The sequence below is a fragment of the Petromyzon marinus genome, chromosome 68 (assembly GCF_048934315.1).
Source record: "Petromyzon marinus isolate PM22_M1 ecotype Great Lakes invasive population chromosome 68, UKy_Petmar_22M1.pri1.0, whole genome shotgun sequence".
Taxonomy (NCBI): Eukaryota; Metazoa; Chordata; class Hyperoartia; order Petromyzontiformes; family Petromyzontidae; genus Petromyzon; species Petromyzon marinus.
Genome location: NC_133734.1, coordinates 422201 through 445594, shown reverse-complemented (window position 1 = coordinate 445594; position 23394 = coordinate 422201). Strand labels below are relative to the sequence as shown.

Here is a 23394-nt window from a genome sequence, read left to right as displayed (position 1 = left end):
ATTTTGGAGATCTTTTTTGTGATCCCAGCAATGTAGGGTAAAGTGATGGTTTTGAAAGGCTCCTCAAGAGGGTTCTTCTTCATGGTTTGAGTGATAGCTTTGCGGATTGTATAGTCGGAGTAACCATTAGCCCTAAGAGCTTGGTGTACGTGCTTGAGTTCACTGCTTATGTGTTCCTGGTCGGATATGCATTGGGCTCTATGATACAGAGTCTTGATGAGAGAATTCTTCTGTGATGGGTGGTGGTGGGAATCCGGTTTCAGATAAGCATCCGTATGGGTAGCTTTCCTGTAGACAGAGTGGCACATTGAACCATCAGGTCTCTTTTTAATTAGGACATCCAAAAAAGGTATCTTGCCATCTATTTCGACTTCCATGGTAAATCTGATGGCTGGGTGTATGGAATTGATGTGGTCGAAGAATTGGTCTAGAGAAGGCCGGCCATGTGGCCAGATGGCAAAAGTGTCATCCACGTACCTCTTCCATAAGGTTGGGCGCAGAGTGGCAGGCTGGATGGCGTCAGTCTCAAATTTCTCCATGAAAATGTTAGCTATAACTGGTGAAAGGGAGGAGCCCATTGGGGTGCCCTCAGTTTGTTTGTAGAAAGTTCCATTCCAAGTGAAGTATGTATTGGTTAAACAGTGTCTCACCAGGGGGGGTACCTCAGTGTTTAGTCCTTGATGAACCAAGTCTTCAATGATTGCAATGGTGTCAGGTACAGGAACCTTGGTGAATAAGGAAACTATATCAAAACTGACAAGCAGGTCGTCTGGGGACAGGGAAATACCCTTGATTGTCGATACCAGGTGAGTAGAATTTTGTACCGCAGAGGTGGTCTTTCCAGTGAAAGGACGCAGGATTTCAGACAAAAAACGAGCTAGTTTGTAGGTGGGGGAGCTTATAGTAGAGACTATGGGACGAAGAGGTGTATCAACTTTATGTATTTTTGGTAAGCCGTATAATCTTGGTGGCCTGGCAGCAGAAGGTTTCCACGAAAACTGTTTAGATTGATCAATTAATGCGGTTGAATCAGAAATTATTTTGTTGGTTTGTGTGACGAGGCTGTTGGTGGGATCTCTTTTTATTTTTGTATAACTACCATCGTCGAGTAATTCTTTAATTTTGTTGTTGTATTCTATTTTATCCATGATGACAGTAGCATTGCCTTTGTCAGCTGAGAGAACTACAATATCATTCCTATTTTTTAATTTATATAATTCAAAACGCTCATCTTTGCTGAGGTTGCTAGCTGGCATCTTAGCGTTTTTGAGGGTTGCAGCGATTTCAGATCTTGCTACGTCTGCAGCGATGTGACCCAGGCCCCTGAGAGCAACGTCTACTTGGGCAATTATATCATTAACTGGTATGTGTTTAGGTGTGACTGCAAAGTTTAGACCTTTAGCTAAAACGGATTTCAGACCATCGGAAATAGAACTGTTACTGCGATTAATTACGACTTTATTAACGTCTAACTTTTTGGTGTGTGGGTCCGGTCTTTTGTTGAAGAGGAGGTTAAATTTGGAAATCAGGTTTTCCTTACATTTGGTCGACATAGTAGCAGCTGAAGAGGCAGTCATATTGTCTACATGTTCCCAATCCGATGTGGACATTATTGCCGTCAATGATAAGTGTGATTTGTAGAGTGTCTTGTCTAACTGATCTAGTTCTGTGCGTATAAGTCTGATTTTTTCTGAGATAAGAGCTAAGCTAGTTTTGAAAAGAATTCGTTTCGCATTAGAAGAAGTTACAGCAGCAGAGGTCAGTGTAAATGCGATTGGTATTACCCCAGAGTCGCGGAATCTCTTCAGGAAGGTGAGAGACTCGATCAGCTGAGCTTTCTTATCCCGGAGTTTGTTGAAGGATCTTAAAGTTATGTGAAAACCCTCCCCATAGAGGCGATTAAATTTTGATTTAAATCTTTCGTGACTGCAGTAATTCATATTCTTAGTTTTTTCGGTAAAGTCACGTTGAAGAGAAACAACAAATAATAAAATATATATTAAACAATAAAAAATTCTCACGACGTTTCGACCATAACTCAAACGGTCATCTTCAGGTGTGTTGGTTTGCATAAATTTATTATTAAACGGCGCATTTATTTATTTATAAAAAACGTTAGCGTCACGCGCAGCGATTTGGCAGTTTACCCAGGACTAGTCCATCTATATTTTGAAAAGAGGAGGGGGGAGACGAAATTTTTTTATAATGTATGCTGTCTGAAAGCCAATGCAAGCGTGAACAATCAATTAAGAACTGAAATGGTTTATCAAATCTTTCCAATGATTGCTAAGATATAATCCATCTTCTCTGTTGAAATTGTCTCTGTGCTTGTATATGTGGATAGCCTCATGAACGAATCTCTCATGGAAGCCAGATGGCTTACAAAGAACCTCTGTCTTGGAAAAGTCAATGGCATGTGAGCCTTCTGAATTAGAACAATGATCTGCTACGGCCGAGGTGTTGGTCCTACCGTGTTTAAGGACTGCTTTGTGTTCACGAATGCGGTCCGAGACATGGCGTTTGGTTTCTCCAATGTAACTACTACCACAGAGGCAACTTAGTTTGTAGAAACCAAGGTATTGTATGTCCGGAATCACATCTTTTACAGACGGAACCAGATCACGGATTTTATGTAATGTGTTGAAACGGACCTGGATCTTGTGTTTATTCAAGATTTTGGAGATCTTTTTTGTGATCCCAGCAATGTAGGGTAAAGTGATGGTTTTGAAAGGCTCCTCAAGAGGGTTCTTCTTCATGGTTTGAGTGATAGCTTTGCGGATTGTATAGTCGGAGTAACCATTAGCCCTAAGAGCTTGGTGTACGTGCTTGAGTTCACTGCTTATGTGTTCCTGGTCGGATATGCATTGGGCTCTATGATGCAGAGTCTTGATGAGAGAATTCTTCTGTGATGGGTGGTGGTGGGAATCCGGTTTCAGATAAGCATCCGTATGGGTAGCTTTCCTGTAGACAGAGTGGCACATTGAACCATCAGGTCTCTTTTTAATTAGGACATCCAAAAAAGGTATCTTGCCATCTATTTCGACTTCCATGGTAAATCTGATGGCTGGGTGTATGGAATTGATGTGGTCGAAGAATTGGTCTAGAGCAGGCCGGCCATGTGGCCAGATGGCAAAAGTGTCATCCACGTACCTCTTCCATAAGGTTGGGCGCAGAGTGGCAGTCTGGATGGCGTCAGTCTCAAATTTCTCCATGAAAATGTTAGCTATAACTGGTGAAAGGGAGGAGCCCATTGGGGTGCCCTCAGTTTGTTTGTAGAAAGTTCCATTCCAAGTGAAGTATGTATTGGTTAAACAGTGTCTCACCAGGGGGGGTACCTCAGTGTTTAGTCCTTGATGAACCAAGTCTTCAATGATTGCAATGGTGTCAGGTACAGGAACCTTGGTGAATAAGGAAACTATATCAAAACTGACAAGCAGGTCGTCTGGGGACAGGGAAATACCCTTGATTGTCGATACCAGGTGAGTAGAATTTTGTACCGCAGAGGTGGTCTTTCCAGTGAAAGGACGCAGGATTTCAGACAAAAAACGAGCTAGTTTGTAGGTGGGGGAGCTTATAATAGAGACTATGGGACGAAGAGGTGTATCAACTTCATGTATTTTTGGTAAGCCGTATAATCTTGGTGGCCTGGCAGCAGAAGGTTTCCACGAAAACTGTTTAGATTGATCAATTAATGCGGTTGAATCAGAAATTATTTTGTTGGTTTGTGTGACGAGGCTGTTGGTGGGATCTCTTTTTATTTTTGTATAACTACCATCGTCGAGTAATTCTTTAATTTTGTTGTTGTATTCTATTTTATCCATGATGACAGTAGCATTGCCTTTGTCAGCTGAGAGAACTACAATATCATTCCTATTTTTTTATTTATATAATTCAAAACGCTCATCTTTGCTGAGGTTGCTAGCTGGCATCTTAGCGTTTTTGAGGGTTGCAGCGATTTCAGATCTTGCTACGTCTGCAGCGATGTGACCCAGGCCCCTGAGAGCAACGTCTACTTGGGCAATTATATCATTAACTGGTATGTGTTTAGGTGTGACTGCAAAGTTTAGACCTTTAGCTAAAACGGATTTCAGACCATCGGAAATAGAACTGTTACTGCGATTAATTACGACTTTATTAACGTCTAACTTTTTGGTGTGTGGGTCCGGTCTTTTGTTGAAGAGGAGGTTAAATTTGGAAATCAGGTTTTCCTTACATTTGGTCGACATAGTAGCAGCTGAAGAGGCAGTCATATTGTCTACATGTTCCCAATCCGATGTGGACATTATTGCCGTCAATGATAAGTGTGATTTGTAGAGTGTCTTGTCTAACTGATCTAGTTCTGTGCGTATAAGTCTGATTTTTTCTGAGATAAGAGCTAAGCTAGTTTTGAAAAGAATTCGTTTCGCATTAGAAGAAGTTACAGCAGCAGAGGTCAGTGTAAATGCGATTAGTATTACCCCAGAGTCGCGGCATCTCTTCAGGAAGGTGAGAGACTCGATCAGCTGAGCTTTCTTATCCCGGAGTTTGTTGAAGGATCTTAAAGTTATGTGAAAACCCTCCCCGTAGAGGCGATTAAATTTTGATTTAAATCTTTCGTGACTGCAGTAATTCATATTCTTAGTTTTTTCGGTAAAGTCACGTTGAAGAGAAACAACAAAATAATAAAATATATATTAAACAATAAAAAATTCTCACGACGTTTCGACCATAACTCAAACGGTCATCTTCAGGTGTGTTGGTTTGCATAAATGTATTATTAAACGGCGCATTTATTTATTTATAAAAAACGTTAGCGTCACGCGCAGCGATTTGGCAGTTTACCCAGGACTAGTCCATCTATATTTTGAAAAGAGGAGGGGGGAGACGAAATTTTTTATAATGTATGCTGTCTGAAAGCCAATGTAAGCGTGAACAATCAATTAAGAACTGAAATGGTTTATCAAATCTTTCCAATGATTGCTAAGATAGAATCCATCTTCTCGGTTGAAATTGTCTCTGAGCTTGTATATGTGGATAGCCTCATGAACGAATCTCTCATGGAAGCCAGATGGCTTACAAAGAACCTCTGTCTTGGAAAAGTCAATGGCATGTGAGCCTACTGAATTAGAACAATGATCTGCTACGGCCGAGGTGTTGGTCCTACCGTGTTTAAGGTCTGCTTTGTGTTCACGAATGCGGTCCGAGACATGGCGTTTGGTTTCTCCAATGTAACTACTACCACAGAGGCAACTTAGTTTGTAGACACCAGGGTATTGTATGTCCGGAATCACATCTTTTACAGAGGGAACCAGATCACGGATTTTATGTAATGTGTTCAAACGGACCTGGATCTTGTGTTTATTCAAGATTTAGGAGATCTTTTTTTTGATCCCAGCAATGTAGGGTAAAGTGATGGTTTTGAAAGGCTCCTCAAGAGGGTTCTTCTTCATGGTTTGAGTGATAGCTTTGCGGATTGTATAGTCGGAGTAACCATTAGCCCAAAGAGCTTGGTGTACGTGCTTGAGTTCACTGCTTATGTGTTCCTGGTCGGATATGCATTGGGCTCTATGATACAGAGTCTTGATGAGAGAATTCTTCTGTGATGGATGATGGTGGGAATCCGGTTTCAGATAAGCATCCGTATGGGTAGCTTTCCTGTAGACAGAGTGGCACATTGAACCATCAGGTCTCTTTTTAATTAGGACATCCAAAAAAGGTATCTTGCCATCTATTTCGACTTCCATGGTAAATCTGATGGCTGGGTGTATGGAATTGATGTGGTCGAAGAATTGGTCTAGAGCAGGCCAGCCATGTGGCCAGATGACAAAAGTGTCATCCACGTACCTCTTCCATATGGTTGGGCGCAGGGTGGCAGTCTGGATGGCGTCAGTCTCAAATTTCTCCATGAAAATGTTAGCTATAACTGGAGAAAGGGGGGAGCCCATTGGGGTGCCCTCAGTTTGTTTGTAGAAAGTTCCATTCCAAATGAAGTATGTATTGGTTAAACAGTTTCTCACCAGGGGGGGTACCTCAGTGTTTAGTCCTTGATGAACCAAGTCTTCAATGATTGCAATGGTGTCAGGTACAAGAACCTTGGTGAATAAGGAAACTACATCAAAACTGACAAGCAGGTCGTCTGGGGACAGGGAAATACCCTTGATTGTCGATACCAGGTGAGTAGAATTTTGTACCGCAGAGGTGGTCTTTCCAGTGAAAGGACGCAGGATTTCAGACAAAAAACGAGCTAGTTTGTAGGTGGGGGAGATGATAGTAGAGACTATGGGACGAAGAGGTGTATCAACTTTATGTATTTTTGGTAAGCCGTGTAAACTTGGTGGCCTGGCAGCAGAAGGTTTCAACGAAAACTGTTTAAATTGATCAATTCATGCGGTTGAATCAGAAATTATTTTGTTGGTTTGTGTGACGAGGCTGTTGGTGGGATCTCTTTTTATTTTTTGTATAACTACCATCGTCGAGTAATTCTTTAATTTTGTTGTTGTATTCTATTTTATCCATGATGACAGTAGCATTGCCTTTGTCAGCTGAGAGAACTACAATATCATTCCTCTTTTTTAATTTATATAATTCAAAACGCTCATCTTTGCTGAGGTTGCTAGCTGGCATCTTAGCGTTTTTGAGGGTTGCAGCGATTTCAGATCTTGCTACGTCTGCAGCGATGTGACCCAGGCCCCTGAGAGCAACGTCTACTTGGGCAATTATATCATTAACTGGTATGTGTTTAGGTGTGACTGCAAAGTTTAGACCTTTAGCTAAAACGGATTTCAGACCATCGGAAATAGAACTGTTACTGCGATTAATTACGACTTTATTAACGTCTAACTTTTTGGTGTGTGGGTCCGGTCTTTTGTTGAAGAGGAGGTTAAATTTGGAAATCAGGTTTTCCTTACATTTGGTCGACATAGTAGCAGCTGAAGAGGCAGTCATATTGTCTACATGTTCCCAATCCGATGTGGACTTTATTGCCGTCAATGATAAGTGTGATTTGTAGAGTGTCTTGTCTAACTGATCTAGTTCTATGCGTATAAGTCTGATTTTTTCTGAGATAAGAGCTAAGCTAGTTTTGAAAAGAATTCGTTTCGCATTAGAAGAAGTTACAGCAGCAGAGGTCAGTGTAAATGCGATTGGTATTACCCCAGAGTCGCGGCATCTCTTCAGGAAGGTGAGAGACTCGATCAGCTGAGCTTTCTTATCCCGGAGTTTGTTGAAGGATCTTAAAGTTATGTGAAAACCCTCCCCGTAGAGGCGATTAAATTTTGATTTAAAGCTTTCGTGACTGCAGTAATTCATATTCTTAGTTTTTTCGGTAAAGTCACGTTGAAGAGAAACAACAAAATAATAAAATATATATAAAACAATAAAAAAAATCTCACGACGTTTCGACCATAACTCAAACGGTCATCTTCAGGTGTGTTGGTTTGCATAAATGTATTTTTAAACGACGCATTTATTTATTTATTAAAAAACGTTAGCGTCACGCGCAGCGATTTATGCAGTTTACCCAGGACTAGTCCATCTATATTTTGAAAAGAGGAGGGGGGAGACGAAATTTTTTATAATGTATGCTGTCTGAAAGCCAATGTAAGCGTGAACAATCAATTAAGAACTGAAATGGTCTGAAATCCGTTTTAGCTAAAGGTCTAAACTTTGCAGTCACACCTAAACACATACCAGTTAATGATATAATTGCCCAAGTAGACGTTGCTCTCAGGGGCCTGGGTCACATCGCTACAGACGTAGCAAGATCTGAAATCGCTGCAACCCTCAAAAACGCTAAGATGCCAGATAGCAACCTCAGCAAAGATGAGCGTTTTGAATTATATAAATTAAAAAAGAGGAATGATATTGTAGTTCTCTCAGCTGACAAAGGCAATGCTACTGTCATCATGGATAAAATAGAATACAACAACAAAATTAAAGAATTACTCGACGATGGTAGTTATACAAAAATAAAAAGAGATCCCACCAACAGCCTCGTCACACAAACCAACAAAATAATTTCTGATTCAACCGCATTAATTGATCAATCTAAACAGTTTTCGTTGAAACCTTCTGCTGCCAGGCCACCAAGATTATATGGCTTACCAAAAATACATAAAGTTGATACACCTCTTCGTCCCATAGTCTCTACAATCAGCTCCCCCACCTACAAACTAGCTCGTTTTTTGTCTGAAATCCTGCGTCCTTTCACTGGAAAGACCACCTCTGCGGTACAAAATTCTACTCACCTGGTATCGACAATCAAGGGTATTTCCCTGTCCCCAGACGACCTGCTTGTCAGTTTTGATGTAAAATTTCGATTTAAAGCTTTCGTGACTGCAATGATTCATCTTCTTTGGTTCTTTCGGTAAAGTCACGTAGAATGAGAATAAAATAATAAATTGATAAAATAAAATAACACAATAATATTCTCACGACGTGAGAATATTATTAATAACACAATAATATTCTCACGACGTGAGAATATTATTGCGTTATTTTATTTTATCAATTTATTATTTTATTCTCATTCTACGTGACTTTACCGAAAGAACCAAAGAAGAGTTTTGATGTAGTTTCCTTATTCACCAAGGTTCTTGTACCTGACACCATTGCAATCATTGAAGACTTGGTTCATCAAGGACTAAACACTGAGGTACCCCCCCTGGTGAGACACTGTTTAACCAATACATACTTCACTTGGAATGGAACTTTCTACAAACAATCTGAGGGCACCCCAATGGGCTCCCCCCTTTCTCCAGTTATAGCTAACATTTTCATGGAGAAATTTGAGTCTGATGCCATCCAGACTGCCACTCTGCGCCCAACCTTATGGAAGAGGTACGTGGATGACACTTTTGTCATCTGGCCACATGGCCGGCCTGCTCTAGACCAATTCTTCGACCACATCAATTCCATACACCCAGCCATCAGATTTACCATGGAAGTCGAAATAGATGGCAAGATACCTTTTTTGGATGTCCTAATTAAAAAGAGACCTGATGGTTCAATGAGCCACTCTGTCTACAGGAAAGCTACCCATACGGATGCTTATCTGAAACCGGATTCCCACCACCATCCATCACAGAAGAATTCTCTCATCAAGACTCTGTATCATAGAGCCCAATGCATATCCGACCAGGAACACATAAGCAGTGAACTCAAGCACGTACACCAAGCTCTTAGGGCTAATGGTTACTCCGACTATACAATCCGCAAAGCTATCACTCAAACCATGAAGAAGAACCCTCTTGAGGAGCCTTTCAAAACCATCACTTTACCCTACATTGCTGGGATCACAAAAAAGATCTCCAAAATCTTGAATAAACACAAGATCCAGGTCCGTTTCAACACATTACATAAAATCCGTGATCTGGTTCCGTCTGTAAAAGATGTGATTCCGGACATACAATACCCTGGTGTCTACAAACTAAGTTGCCTCTGTGGTAGTAGTTACATTGGAGAAACCAAACGCCATGTCTCGGACCGCATTCGTGAACACAAAGCAGACCTTAAACACGGTAGGACCAACACCTCGGCCGTAGCAGATCATTGTTCTAATTCAGTAGGCTCACATGCCATTGACTTTTCCAAGACAGAGGTTCATTGTAAGCCATCTGGCTTCCATGAGAGATTCGTTCATGAGGCTATCCACATATACAAGCACAGAGACAATTTCAACCGAGAAGATGGATTCTATCTTAGCAATCATTGGAAAGATTTGATAAACCATTTTAGTTCTTAATTGATTGTTCATGCTTACATTGGCTTTCAGACAGCATACATTATAAAAAAATTCGTCTCACCCCTCCTCTTTTCAAAATATAGATGGACTAGTCCTGGGTAAACTGCCAAATCGCTGCACGTGACGCTAACGTTTTTTTTTATAAATAAATAAATGCGCCGTTTAAAAATAAATTCATGCAAACCAACACACCTGAAGATGACCGTTTGAGTTATGGTCGAAACGTCGTGAGAATGTTTTTTTATTGTTTTATATATATTTTATTATTTTGTTGTTTCTCTTCAACGTGACTTTACCGAAAAAACTAAGAATATGCTTCAAATCGCTTTAAACTATTGTCATTGTAGTGCATTTTTAATGTGGCGCTGCACTCTGATGTTGTAGGAAAACACATTTATTAAAACGTATAATTAATTAAGTAGAAGGTGCTGCCTATATTTATTTAAAGTTGCGCATTTTGATGTGACATCACATTTCTCAAACCCCTCCCCCCTCGTCAAACATCGTCACAAATGTCTGACCCCCCCCCCCCAAGTGCATGACATAATTTATGGATGGCCCCTAATATATTAGTACCGATTAACTAAATATGTATTTGTATGTACTGTATATGCTGTACATGAAACAAAAATTGGATTCATTGTTAGATTTATATCTAACTAGCGGTAAGTACCCGGTGGTGCCCGGGTGAAAAAAGCAGACACACACCTGGACTTACACACAGACATCGACTCACACACATAGAAACACATCGACTTACACGCACACACACAGGCATCGACTTTAGACACACACATATGTAGTTACACACACAAATGGACTCACACACACACATAGACTTACACACACATATCGACTCACACATACATACATATGTAGTGGAACAAATAGGCGCATGAGGGTAAATGGTGAGATCGCGCGGGTGCAGGAGAGTATGGGTCATATTGGGACAAACATATGCGATGGTTGGGACAATGATGTCATGATTAGGCCAATTAAGCTATGGAGCAAGAGACGGCTGTGATTGGCTGGTGTTGTTGTCAGGGCTGAAGTGGCGTCTTAAAGTCTGGAGAAGTAACAGGTGCACGGGCACGCGGAGCGTCGTTGGGACGTGGGTTAATTAATTCTAGAGTATAATCTTAGCTCTTTCAGTAAAGTCACGTTGAAGGTAAACAATAAAATAATAATATATATATAAAAATTCTCACGACGTTTCGACCATAACACATGAAACGGTCGTCATCAGGTGTGTCGGTTTGCATTAATTAATGTATTTTTAACGGTGTATTCATTTATTTATAAAAAAAAAAACGTCAGCGCCACACGCAGCGATTTGGCAGTTTATTTAGAAGGACTAGTCCATCTATGTTCTGAAAAGAGGAGGGGGGAGACGAAAAATTAATGTATGCTGTCTGAAAGCCACTGTAAACGTGAACAATCAATTAAGACCTGAAATGGTTAATCAAATCTTTCCAATGATTGCTAAGCCAGAATCCATCTTCTCGGTTGAAATTGTCTCTGTGCTTGTATATGTGGATAGCCTCATGAATGAATCTCTCATGGTAGCCAGATGGCTTACAAAGAACCTCTGTCTTGGAAAAGTCAATGTCATGTGAGCATACTGAATTATAACAATGATCTGCCATGGCCGAGGTGTTGGTCCTACCGTGTTTAAGGTCTGCTTTGTGTTCACGAATGCGGTCCGAGACATGGCGTTTGGTTTCTCCAATGTAACTACTACTACTGAGGCAACTTAGTTTGTAGACACCAGGCTACCGTATGTCCGGAATCACATCTTTTTACAGACGGAACCAGATCACAAATTTTATGTAATGTGTTGAAACGACCTGGATCTTGTGTTTATTCAAGATTTTGGAGATCTTTTTTGTGATCCCCGCAATGTAGGGTAAGGTGATGGTTTTGAAAGGCTCCTCAAGAGGGTCCTTCTTCATGGTTTGAGTGATAGCTTTGCGGATTGTATAGTCGGAGTAACCATTAGCCTTAAGAGCTTGGTGTACGTGCTTGAGTTCACTGCCTATGTCTTCCTGGTCAGATATGCATTGGGCTCTATGGTACAGAGTCTTGATAAGAGAATTCTTCTGTGATGGATGGTGGTGTGAATCGGGTTTCAGATAAGCAGAGTCACAGCAGTGCCACTTCACTTCCTTCTCCATGATGCTTTTTTTGTGGGCTAAGGAATTTCCGCTTCCAAAAAAAAACCCAAAAATACTATGTAAATAAATATGATAGGCTCAATACATTAACACTATCACGGTTATTTATTGATTATTCATTCGTTAAATATTACCGATCAATGTTGCCAAGCCAATATTCAATTCACCATACCTCACGGCACAGCGAATGTCGTGTCCAGTGACCGAAATCAAAGGAACTATTTCATTCAGCCTCGTTGTCAACCACCTGTTGACAGCTGATGGAAGAGACATCTATATCGGTACTTCTTATGTAACACGTCTGCTTTACGCAACATTTTTTGCTACTCATAACAGCTTGCTAGCAAGATTGCTTTCCTTGCATGTTTCTCAGCGTGGGGATGCTCTTGATTATTTACTGTATAATTCGCCCTCAATTGATACTGTTTAACATATCCTACCTATTCCCTTTGCCCATCTAATATCCAATTCGTAATAACTCATCTAAAATGCCCTGAATCTTATGAACTGTCTCTGCTGTTTGTCTCATTTGCATTGGCTAATTTTCTATATCGTGTATCTTACACGTGCATGTCTTATTTATTTGTATTGTGTAATATGGCTTGATTCGTAACCTCTGTCTGCTCGATTGTAGTGTTTCATTTGTCACGTCTCGTTTTTATGGTCTGTGTATTTTTAAAGGTTATTTTCGAAGTAGAAACTACTCAGTCGCACCAAACGAGTTATTGGGAATACAGTAGACTGACACTCTGGGACTGTGGAGCCTAAACGTTTGGATAAATTACTGCATTAATCTTCTGTTAGTGGCTGTCTGGTGTACCATCTCCAAAGGGGGTACGGACAGGGATTGTAAAGTAAAGTTAGGGATGATTCTCAGTAGATTATGTGCTGGTCAGGGAATGAGGACAAGATATTAGGCTGGGAGGTGTACACATCAAACACACTGGTTGGGAACGACTGGTATATCAGATTAATCTAATAAAACAGTTATGGCTTAACTGTTTCACTAAATGCACTACATTTTTCGTCATAGTTTTAGGAATTCTGATGACAAACTTTAGTCATAATTAAAATTCATTACCATTTGACTTCCATTGTAGTTGAAGCGGGCTTTTTTTCTTTGCAATTCTATTTCAATTCGTGGATTCAATTTGATACTGTAGGCGGGATGGCAGAGTTTTAACACTTGCGCCTCACAGTTTAGATGTTCTTTGTTCGATTTCTGACCTGCTCCTGGATGGGTTTCCTATGGGTTCTCTGTCTTTCTTCTTTCACAATTTATTTGTAAATGTTTCTGGTGTGGCCGAACATTCCAATGTTGAAAATGTATCTGCAAAATAACTCAATTGAGATTACACAGAGCAGTTAAATCGTCCCCTACTGTGAAACTTAGAGAGGCCCTTTCGAAAGTGTATCTTGAGAGTCAGTAAGGATTTTCTGGGTACACCAACAGAATATAAATACGCGAAATCCTTACCCAACGAGGAGTTATCGAACGCTTGTTTTAGCCCAACACGCGTTAACTAATGAGGTCTCTTGGGAGGAGCACGAGGGTTATGTTTTGGCTATTCTTGTTTTAACGCTGCTTAAGATGATCATTTTTGCAACTAAAAGTAGTGCCATTAGAGTGTTGCTCGTTTGGAACAAATTAAGCTGTATTGAAATCGCTCGAATAAGCAGAGACAGAATGCTCGTTAAGTGAGATACTGCTGTATAGATGTACAAATTGCACAAGAACATACATTCCTGCCAATTTTTTGACACAAAATGCACGCCTGGGGCAAAACAGCAAAAGGCCAAAAACAACATCAAGAGTCCAAGACAACACCATGACAAGTACAAGAGTTATACACCAAAACAACAACAGTCCCAGACAACTCCAAGACAACAGCAACAACAGTCCCTCACCAAGACAACAACAACAATCTCAGATCTCTCCCGGATATGTACAACAACAGTCTCAGAACACACCAAGATAATCACATCCCTCATTGAATTTTACATCTACATTAAAATATTGCTACACGGTGGGTAAGGAGCGATGTTACACAACATATTTATAAATATGGCTGGTGTATCTGGCACTACTAATTTTCTGCTTCAGAATATATTTTTAATGGAAGGTTTACGATGTTTGGCGCGGAAACAAGGTTCCATAATGTTGGAAGAACCTTTTTTGATAATACACCACTCATTGATTCACTCCACCTCGTCATCATGAAAAAGAAAGAGAGGTTCAAGTTTGAAAAATATATATGTATGATAGATTAAAAATTCATAAATTCTGTAAATATGCCAAACTATTTACATAAACTATTCTGACGTGAGTGATGCGAAGCGATGTATAATTTAGGCTGTGGCTGGATCACGTGGCCTGTGCAACAGTAGTATAAATGACAGTGTTCTGGTGATAGAAAAGCATGCTCTGGGAAGAGAACCTTAAGGTGAGTGTGTGGGTTACTCCTGACTGGTCTCATTATGAACAATTCAGGTGGTGTGTGTGGTGGACAGGTGACTCCCAGGTAAGTGCCTCTGAGCTGGCACCCCTTGAGAACCTGCCTGCTTGGTGTGATGTTGGCAAAACAAGATGCTATCGTATTTCTGTGTTTATTTTCACTACAAATCCGTTCTGTAAGGTACTGTCACAAATCAGTGAAAAAACAACGTATAACAGCATCAGCAGCAAGCAACTCCTAAAAATATAAAGATGTGAATTCAATTGACAATCATACAACGTTGGTGTAAATGTTCAGGAAAAAAACTTTACATACAAATGCATTGATGACGTTTGTCTGTCTAAAAGTGACGTCGATTGCGCAATACTCGTGCCTCCCCTCTCACTTTGCTCTCTTCCTGTCTCCCTCCTCTCTCTCTCTCTTTGATATCCACACTGCATCACATGAAGAAGAAAAACACGACTCTTGATGTCCTGAGTCAATTGTCCACCCTTTATTTATCCAATGCATGTTTTTTTTGTAAGAGTCCAGAACATGGCCATCACAGAGGGAGATACCAATTACGAACGTGTGTCGAACCCGGTGCAATAAATCGTAAAATGGGGACCCGTCTGGATGCCCTTGGACTCGCTGACCTACCACAGAGGCAACGATCAGGAGCTGCAGATTAACTGGGAAGGGGAAGAAGAAGGACAAGGGGGAGGAAGGGGAATAATTTATCCAAACTAGACAGGAAACAAAGTAACATAAGCGTGATGTCTGGGCTTATCCTTCTTATTTTCCCCTAGGAGCAACGGTGCCTATTGCAATGTTTCAGTGTCTGGAGTTCATCCCCTTGCCCCGCTCCCTACTTTTATGGTTATTCACGCAGGGTCAATAAAAATGGGGACCACATTGCCTCTTACTCTTATTATATCCCTGGTAGATCCTGGTTAAGGAGCTGATTCCCGCCAAGGCACGGATAGTTCTGTGCCAGAGTCCCCAAGAGAGGGTTCTTGTTTCCAATTTGCTAGTATTGTCTTTCTTGCTACAATATAGCCGGTTTTCAGTAAGGCATATTGGCGTACCGATAGCCCTTTTGGTTTCATGCCCCGCAAAGTTTAGTCCACTGAGGGGCTCAGCTCTGTGCCAAGTTCCGATTAAAATAATCCGTTAAATTCTCGTAAAATTCTAAAATATTTGGGCACGTCCAGAAGGCATTCAGTTACATCTGTACCGTGCATTGTGGTATCTAGGGCAATTAGGAGAGGAATGTGTGAATTTGAACTAAATTATGTTTAGAGGAAGGGACCTGCGGTCTGCTGCCAGAGCCCAACCATATTTGAGTCCATTTCTGGTGAGGAATGTCCTGTCCCAGCAGCCTTTCCCCCTCAGCTTTCTAGTTTTGGCTCTAACCCGGTCTCAATCTCCTGCACAAACTTTTCATTTCCTTTTTCCACCAGACCATCCAAGATTGGGTGAGTGATGTGGTAAAAGTTTTTGTTTGTAGCTTTGGATGGTGTCCCTGATATTTTGGTAACCTTATTTGGAAGGTCCCCCACCCTTTCCAAGCCTATCTCTCTCCAGCCAGGCCAGTTAGCCCTTGTGCATCCTATTGTTAGTGATTGGTTGCCCCACAGAGGCGATTGTCTACATATGAAGGAGTGGAATGAGATTCACCTGTGGTTGCATTTCCCCAATGTGTTTAAGGAGTGGAATGAGAATCACCTGTGGTTGCATTTCCCCAATGTGTTAGAAACCGTGAATAATGGTTTCAGGACCCGCGATCTATATTTGATAGGAGCTTAGGTAACGGCAGCAAATAACCAGCAGCTCACCGAGCCTTCTCCCAGTTTTTCCATGTCCTATACTTTTTCTTGTTGATCTATTGAATAAAGTTCTGAAAGCGATAGCTTTGTTCTATTTTAGGAAATCTGAAAAGGGTCAGGCCCCGATGTCTCTTAAGTAACGTAAGGGAATGAAAATCTATTTGCGCTAATTTGTGATTCCATATGGATGAGGCTATGCTTGAATCAAACATCTTAAAGAAAGCTTTTTGAATACAGGAGGGGCTATTCGTAGATGTACTGTATAGGTAACCGTGTACAGTACTGTTCACTGCAGGAAGTTAAAATCGTGAGCGGCTGAACCTCACTGTCTATCCACTGGAATCTAGGAACACCACGTGGCCTGGGTTACCACGATGGGCCACTTGGGCAATAAGATGGGGACAAGATGGCGCATTGTGTACTTTCATGGCAACATAATCGCGAGCAGTAAATTTACCATGCATACAGGAATCTCTAGATCAACTGCGAATAGTCGAGCCACAGGGGCACAATCGGCGAACAGTACCTCAATAAATTTGGCCCAAAACAGTAAAACCTCGAGGGAAGGATTTGCTGTACTGTGTTGTGTCAACTTTTATTTCAGAGAAGCTGTATTTCTCTTGCACACAAGGCTCTCTTAACCTCAAACAGTTATTCTTGTAAATTATCTAGCCTTGTCACTGTCTGCTCTTCTTTCATTGTCTTTAGCTGTAAGTTAGCCATTACGAGTTAATAATCTGATCCAATGTGTGTTTTTTTAGAATTTACCAACATGATGATGTACTGCTTTTTCACCGTTTTTTCGCAATAGTGTTGTCGATAACATCTGAGTCGACATGCAAATTTAGAAGTGCATAACTATTACAAATGTGTCAATAAAATGTGGTTTTGAAAGTCAAACTGTGAATATCACGATGTTTTAAATTTCTTTCATAATTCAAACAAATCTGTATCTTGTAATGTGCAGGAAGAGAGGAGAAAATGCCTTATGCATTGGCCTTACACACCTGTGGAGGACAAGGAGGAACAGCCTTCAGTTTTGATGGGTGGAGAAATGGAGCAACGCTGGAAAAAATCTGGGTGTGGGTTGGAGGGTGGCAGATCAAGTGCGTGAAGGCCTGGCTGACGGACGGAAGGACTGCACAGTACGGCAGTCCCTCGGGATCTCACAAAGAGTTTGTGTTCCAGCCCGGGGAGCTGTTTTCGTCCCTCTCACTGTGGGGGAATGGGGCTGGCTCACGCCTGGGCGCCTTCAAGTTCAGGACAACCAAAGGCAGGGAATTCTTCGTGAAGATGACAGACTGGGGCCTAAAGACCGAGTACCCAGTCGACGTCCGCTCTGGAATCTGCCTTGGAATTCAGGGCAAAGGCGGTTCAGACATCGACAGCATGGGCTTCCTCTTCATCAATTCGGTTAAAAGTTCAGAATTGATCAACGTGACATACCCTACACTGCACAGGGAGCTTCCAAAAGTCCAGATGGAAGAGATCAAATCACTCAGTTACAAGAACACTGGTTCTGTCCCCCAAACCTATAAAATTGAAACCTCCAAGACCGTGACCAAAACCTCCTCCTGGTCGATCACAAACAAGCTGGAGGCAACCGTGAGCATCAGCGTCTCAGCCGGCGTTCCGGATGTCGTGGAGGTTGAATATGGCTTTAGTTTTACCGTTAGCACCGAGAGTACGCACGCCGTGGAGAATTCAGAATCGAAAACCGAGCTCCTCTCATTCGACGTCACGGTTCCTCCACGCAAGACCACTGCGATCGACATCAATATCGGTCGCGCGGAAATCGACCTCCCGTACAAGGGTACGGTGCGCATGTCCTTATTGAACGGCGCCACCTACGACATCCCTATGGAGGGTGTCTACAAGGGCCTCGCCTACACCAAGGCGACTGTAGTAACAAACGAAAAGTGAAACGGCATCGGAAAAGCACGCAGGTGCTGCGCTTTACTAGCTGCATGCTGCATTCAACGCTGCCTATCTTTATTTAATAGTTTATTGAACCCTGCGGTATAAAATATGATGCAATACATATGCCATTTGGGAGAGTTCAGTTGGTGCAATTAAGGAACCTTTGAATCGGTGAAAAAATAATTAACACGGAGATGCAGTTATTTCAACGAATTTTTCTCGCACATACCGTATATAATTGAGTCTGTTCGCTCAGAAATCACAATGGAATGATCATAATCTGTCTTTATCCCGGAGGAATCCGACGATAAATTAATCTCTTTTTTACAGATGTCCAGTAGGGGCGAGTCAGCAATTTACAACAACAAACAATACACAACACGATAGGAGGAAAAAGTAGATCAATGGTAAGCCAGTAGCTAAAACTTATATAAAGAAATAAGAATAAAGTATATAAGTACAAATAGCATAAGTACATTTAAACGTCAGTTTTGCCATTTACTTACGTGAGAATGAGCCCCAACTAGCAAAAGCAAATGGAAATAAACTTCCTGCAGTGGTTTGGGCAATGTAACAAGACAATACACACTGGCATAGGCAACGTTGATCGATAGAGTGCAAATCTGGAGGGGTTCAAAACATCAAAGTGCAAGTTGGATGAACGACATAAATGACTGGAAGGAGGTGAAAGAGGTGATGCTTTATGGGCTTCAGAAATGAGAAGGTGAAGAGTGAAAACCCAAATGAAGCACACAGCTAAGGACATTCTCCACGGCAAATCATACAAACATATATCTTGACAATACAGTTTCTGCATGCTGCCACGAACAGAATAATCGATGGACTTGACCAACATTTCTACTAAAATTATAGAGAGAAGACATCCACGTGTGAATGATACCAAACAAAACGATGACGGAAAGATAAAGATTCCTCAAACAATCAACCAATCTTCATTTGTGTTGGGACACCTATTTTCAGAAACGCTCATATTTGTTTTCCATTTCACACTACAATGAATATACAAATAATGATAACTGGCCTCGAATGACCAACAATTTCTCCAAAGGTGACACCAGAAAATAAAAGAACTTCTCTTGTAGTACTATCATTTCCATCAGCACCACCATCTGGATTAATGCATTTAGATTACAATTGCATGCTCTTTAATTATAGGGAATTGCATGCAACTAGTCAGTTGCATGTTATGCAATGCTTTGGGCTTGTGATGCAAAATAAAATATCTTTAAAAATTCATTGGATTGTGTTTGCATTCAGTGTCATCATTATCACATCCACAACCCCTTTGAGCCAGCATCACTGAAAACCTTTGTTCGAATCCAGGCATTCGCCTGTAATGAAACTGCACAGTCAAGTGTGGTGAGTTGATGGTCTCAACCCGGTCACGAATGACTGCACGAAGATAACCCCTTCCATCACAGTTATCAAAACGTAAGCTAGTATGTGTGCAGATAACACGTAGCAGAAGTGAGATCTTGGTTTTTAGATATTATTTCAATCGCGCATGATAAACCTATATTCTCGATTCTCGCAAGAGAGATATGGCCACATCGCTCAGAGGTCTGAGTGCTGGCCTAATTTCGAATCCAGAACCTTAGCAGTGCCAGCTCATCAATCAAACCTCCAAATGTGTGTGTGTGTGTTAGTCCATGTGTGTGTTAGTCCATATGTGTGTGTAAGTTCACATGTGTGTATGTAAGTCAATGTGTTTGTGTTTGAGTCGAGTTGTCTGTGTGTTTGAGTCCATATGTGTGCGTGTAGGTCCATACGTGTGTTTAAGTCCATATGTGTGTCTGTCTTTTTCTTATCCACCCACTCACCCACCCACTCACCCACCCACTCACCTACCCACTCACTCACCCACCCACCTTTGCTTCCTAACGACTGCTACTGAGAGTCCCAAACCAAACCCCACCCCCCACCCCCGGGAAATCAGAGCCCTCCCCAGCCCCACCCCGCCACAAAAGAGCCTCACTGCTACCCCCACCTAACAAAATGGAATGGGTTACGTCGCTTGCACCAGCCTGCCCAAGCCCCTCGACTCACTAAATTTCGGTAATCTTATAGTCTGTCCGGTGGATCTGTTGTTACATTTATGCCTTTGGAAATAATAACTGTTTGATTGTCTTTTTATATGAATACCGTTGCATGTAATCAATCGCCTGTGATAATGTGCTGCCCATTTCAAGCATAATGATCGTTCATATTATAATGTATAAGCTTTTGTGTAGCATAGCATTTGCATGCCCTGACTCTCTCTCTCTCACTAACAGCAATCGCTTTATGCGGGGTGCATGTGTTATCAAAGTGAAATCGTACAGTCGTTGATGATACTGTCTTGATACCATATGGATACCGTGTTGAAGTTCCGAGATTGAGAGTTCACATACATATTATAGTTAAGGTTTAATTAGAAAATAAATTGATTAATACAGAAGTGGTCGTGTGATTCTTTCCAGAAATGTTTACATAAGATCTGCATCCTGCGACGAGATAGGAACACGGGAACCTAAACTATAAACACACCAATACACACTCATTAAACTAAAGCGAACGAAATGAACATGGGACCTAAAATATGAACACTCGGGGAGTGTTAAAGCGAGAATCATTGTATTATGCTGATCAATAATACGAAGTTAGACAACGAGGCCGAATTGACACTAGCGTAACTGCACACGATTGATTGCGTTATCCTGATTGATAACCCCACCTCGTCAAAAAGGGGCCTGATTATCATAAAGGCTATCATTAACACAACCACACCCACTCGTATAAATTAATACGATTACCTCTCTAATTAGCATAGTTACACGCATAATTACACGAATTAGCATAATTTCGGATTAATTATGCAAATTTCGAATTTCATTTAATTTTAATTATTTTTCATCAATTTTCACACGCCCACATATACAACACAGCCAAACACTCTAGAGACGTGTTTCAACAGGCCCATAGAGACCCAAACATACACACAGAGACCCATACCCAAAGACTCATTCTCATAGAGACCCACATAGACCAACAGAGACCCATACTCATAGAGTCCCACACATAAATATAGAAACCCATACACATAGAGACCCATAAAGACCTACAGAAACCCATACTCATAGAGACCCATACAGACCCACAGAGACCCATACTCATAGAGACCTGTACACACCCACAGATACCCATACTCATAGAGACCCATCCAGTCCCACAGAGATCCATACTCATAGAGACACACACAGGCATAGAGAGACCCATACTCATAGAGACCCACACAGACATAGAGAGACCCAAACTAAACCTAAGCTATGTTTTAATTTACTAGTTGTAAGGCCCCACTCTGTGCCACTGTGCAGCTCTTTTGTCACAGATGCGACCTGGCCATTACAAATGATAGCTCAACGAAGTGGGCTGATATCATCATCATCACGGGGAATTGTTACAGCAGCGGTCAAATACTCTAAACGCTTGGTGATGTTGATTCTGAACGTGGAGGGAAAAACCGGAGGACCTGGAGAAAAATCCACGTGACCACCACGGGGAGAGAGAGACCCAAACTCCAAATATACAGCAGGTGTCGGGGTGGGGATCGAACCCACGACGACTGTATACCAGACGAGGTAGTTAACATATCCTACCAACCGCGGCCTACCATCAACCTGCTACCTCCATCTGGAAGGAGGAGGTGGCAGAGTCACAGTAGATGGACGGAGCCAGCACGTTGACCCTACGATCAACCGTGGCCGGGCTGCCTCTTCGGTACGAGTGTCCACCTCGCCCCGGATCGTCTTCGCTGAGGGTACAGTGACCCCACCACCACCGCTACCACCACCTCCCTCCAGATGGACTGAGCCACCGCATTGACCCCGCGATCAGCAGTAGCTGGACTGCCTCCGCGCCAGCTAACCGAGCGCCCCGACGAGAGGGCGCGACCACCGCGCCCGCTTTGCTCACCGGCTTGATGTCCGCGTGGACAATGCCAAGCCCCTTGGCGTACAACAGGAAGTCGAGGATGGCCCTGGTGTACTCCCTCAACCGCCTCACTCAGATTCGCCCGATGCTCCCTTTGCTTATGACGCCGTAGAGGCTCTTCCTGGCACCACAACGACAACGACAATGACGTTAAAACCCTTTTCCCGTTCCGATGACGTCCACGACCCAGACTCCAAACCGACTGTGCCACTTGGTTAGTTTTGGGGGGTGGGGTCATGAAACGCCTCGTCGCTCCACGGTATTCATCCACGGCCTCGCCGTGCCGCATTAGCGCCGAGGGAACTAACGCGCACAAAACATTGCCGCGCGTGGAATATTTTATGATAATAATTTCATTATTATGATTTTATTATAATTTCACCATGATTATGTTATTATTACAATTTCTATTTTATTATTTCATTACTATCATTTTATTACTATCATATCACAATTTAATAATAAATGTATTATTTTTAATGATTACCTTATTATCAACATTTCTTAAATTTAAAGTTTGTTGCATGTTGGCAAATATGCTAAACATTTCGAACAGACACACATTCACAAATTTCCCTTTTATATATATACATAGATTCTCATGAAAAAATCGAATGTGTGATTTATGGGGAGCGTTTCCGTGAGTCGCGTCTTCCGCAACCCGGGGGACTTCCTGCGTCTGCTTTGTCGCCACGGTGTTCTGTAGTTATCGATAACGCAGCGGTTCTCCGCGCTCAGCTGCTTGACCTACGGGGCCACGTGGGCGCGTGCTGCTCCACTTCCCAGAGCTTTGGAGACTCGGTTGCCAAACAAATTGTGATTGTAAAATTGTCAGCTTAATTATTGAATAAATTAATTATAAAAATAGCAATTAAATAAGTTATGTATTCAATGAAGTTAATTTATTTAACGAGGCGAGACATCTTTTGATGAATTGTTAACTATATTTAAACTTTGAATTTTGATTTAAAGCTTTCGTGACTGCAGTAATTCATATTCTTAGTTTTTTCGGTAAAGTCACGATGAAGAGAAACAACAAAATAACAAAATATATATAAAACAATAAAAAATTCTCACGACGTTTCGACCATAACTCAAACGGTCATCATCAGGTGTGTCGGTTTGCATAAATTTATTTTGAAAACGGCATATTTATTTATTTATTTATATATAAAAATAACGTTTGCGTCACGCGCAACGATTGGCTGTTTGCCAGGACTAGTCCATCTATTTTTTTGAAAAGAGGAGGGGGGAGACGAAATTTGTTTTTATGTATGCTGTCTGAAAGCCACTGTAAGCGTGAACAATCAATCAAGAACTGAAAT

At 41.6% G+C, this 23394-nt stretch overlaps 1 protein-coding gene across 1 annotated transcript; it reads left to right on the top strand.

The window, feature by feature from the left end:
* The first annotated feature begins 14237 nt into the window (after positions 1-14237).
* On the top strand, positions 14238-19336 carry LOC116957941 (aerolysin-like protein). The gene is made up of 2 exons (XM_032980399.2): positions 14238-14339; positions 17127-19336. The coding sequence occupies exon 2, from the start codon at positions 17141-17143 to the stop codon at positions 18080-18082; it is 942 nt and encodes a 313-aa protein (XP_032836290.1). The 5' UTR covers positions 14238-14339; positions 17127-17140; the 3' UTR covers positions 18083-19336.
* Positions 19337-23394: the final 4058 nt, after the last annotated feature.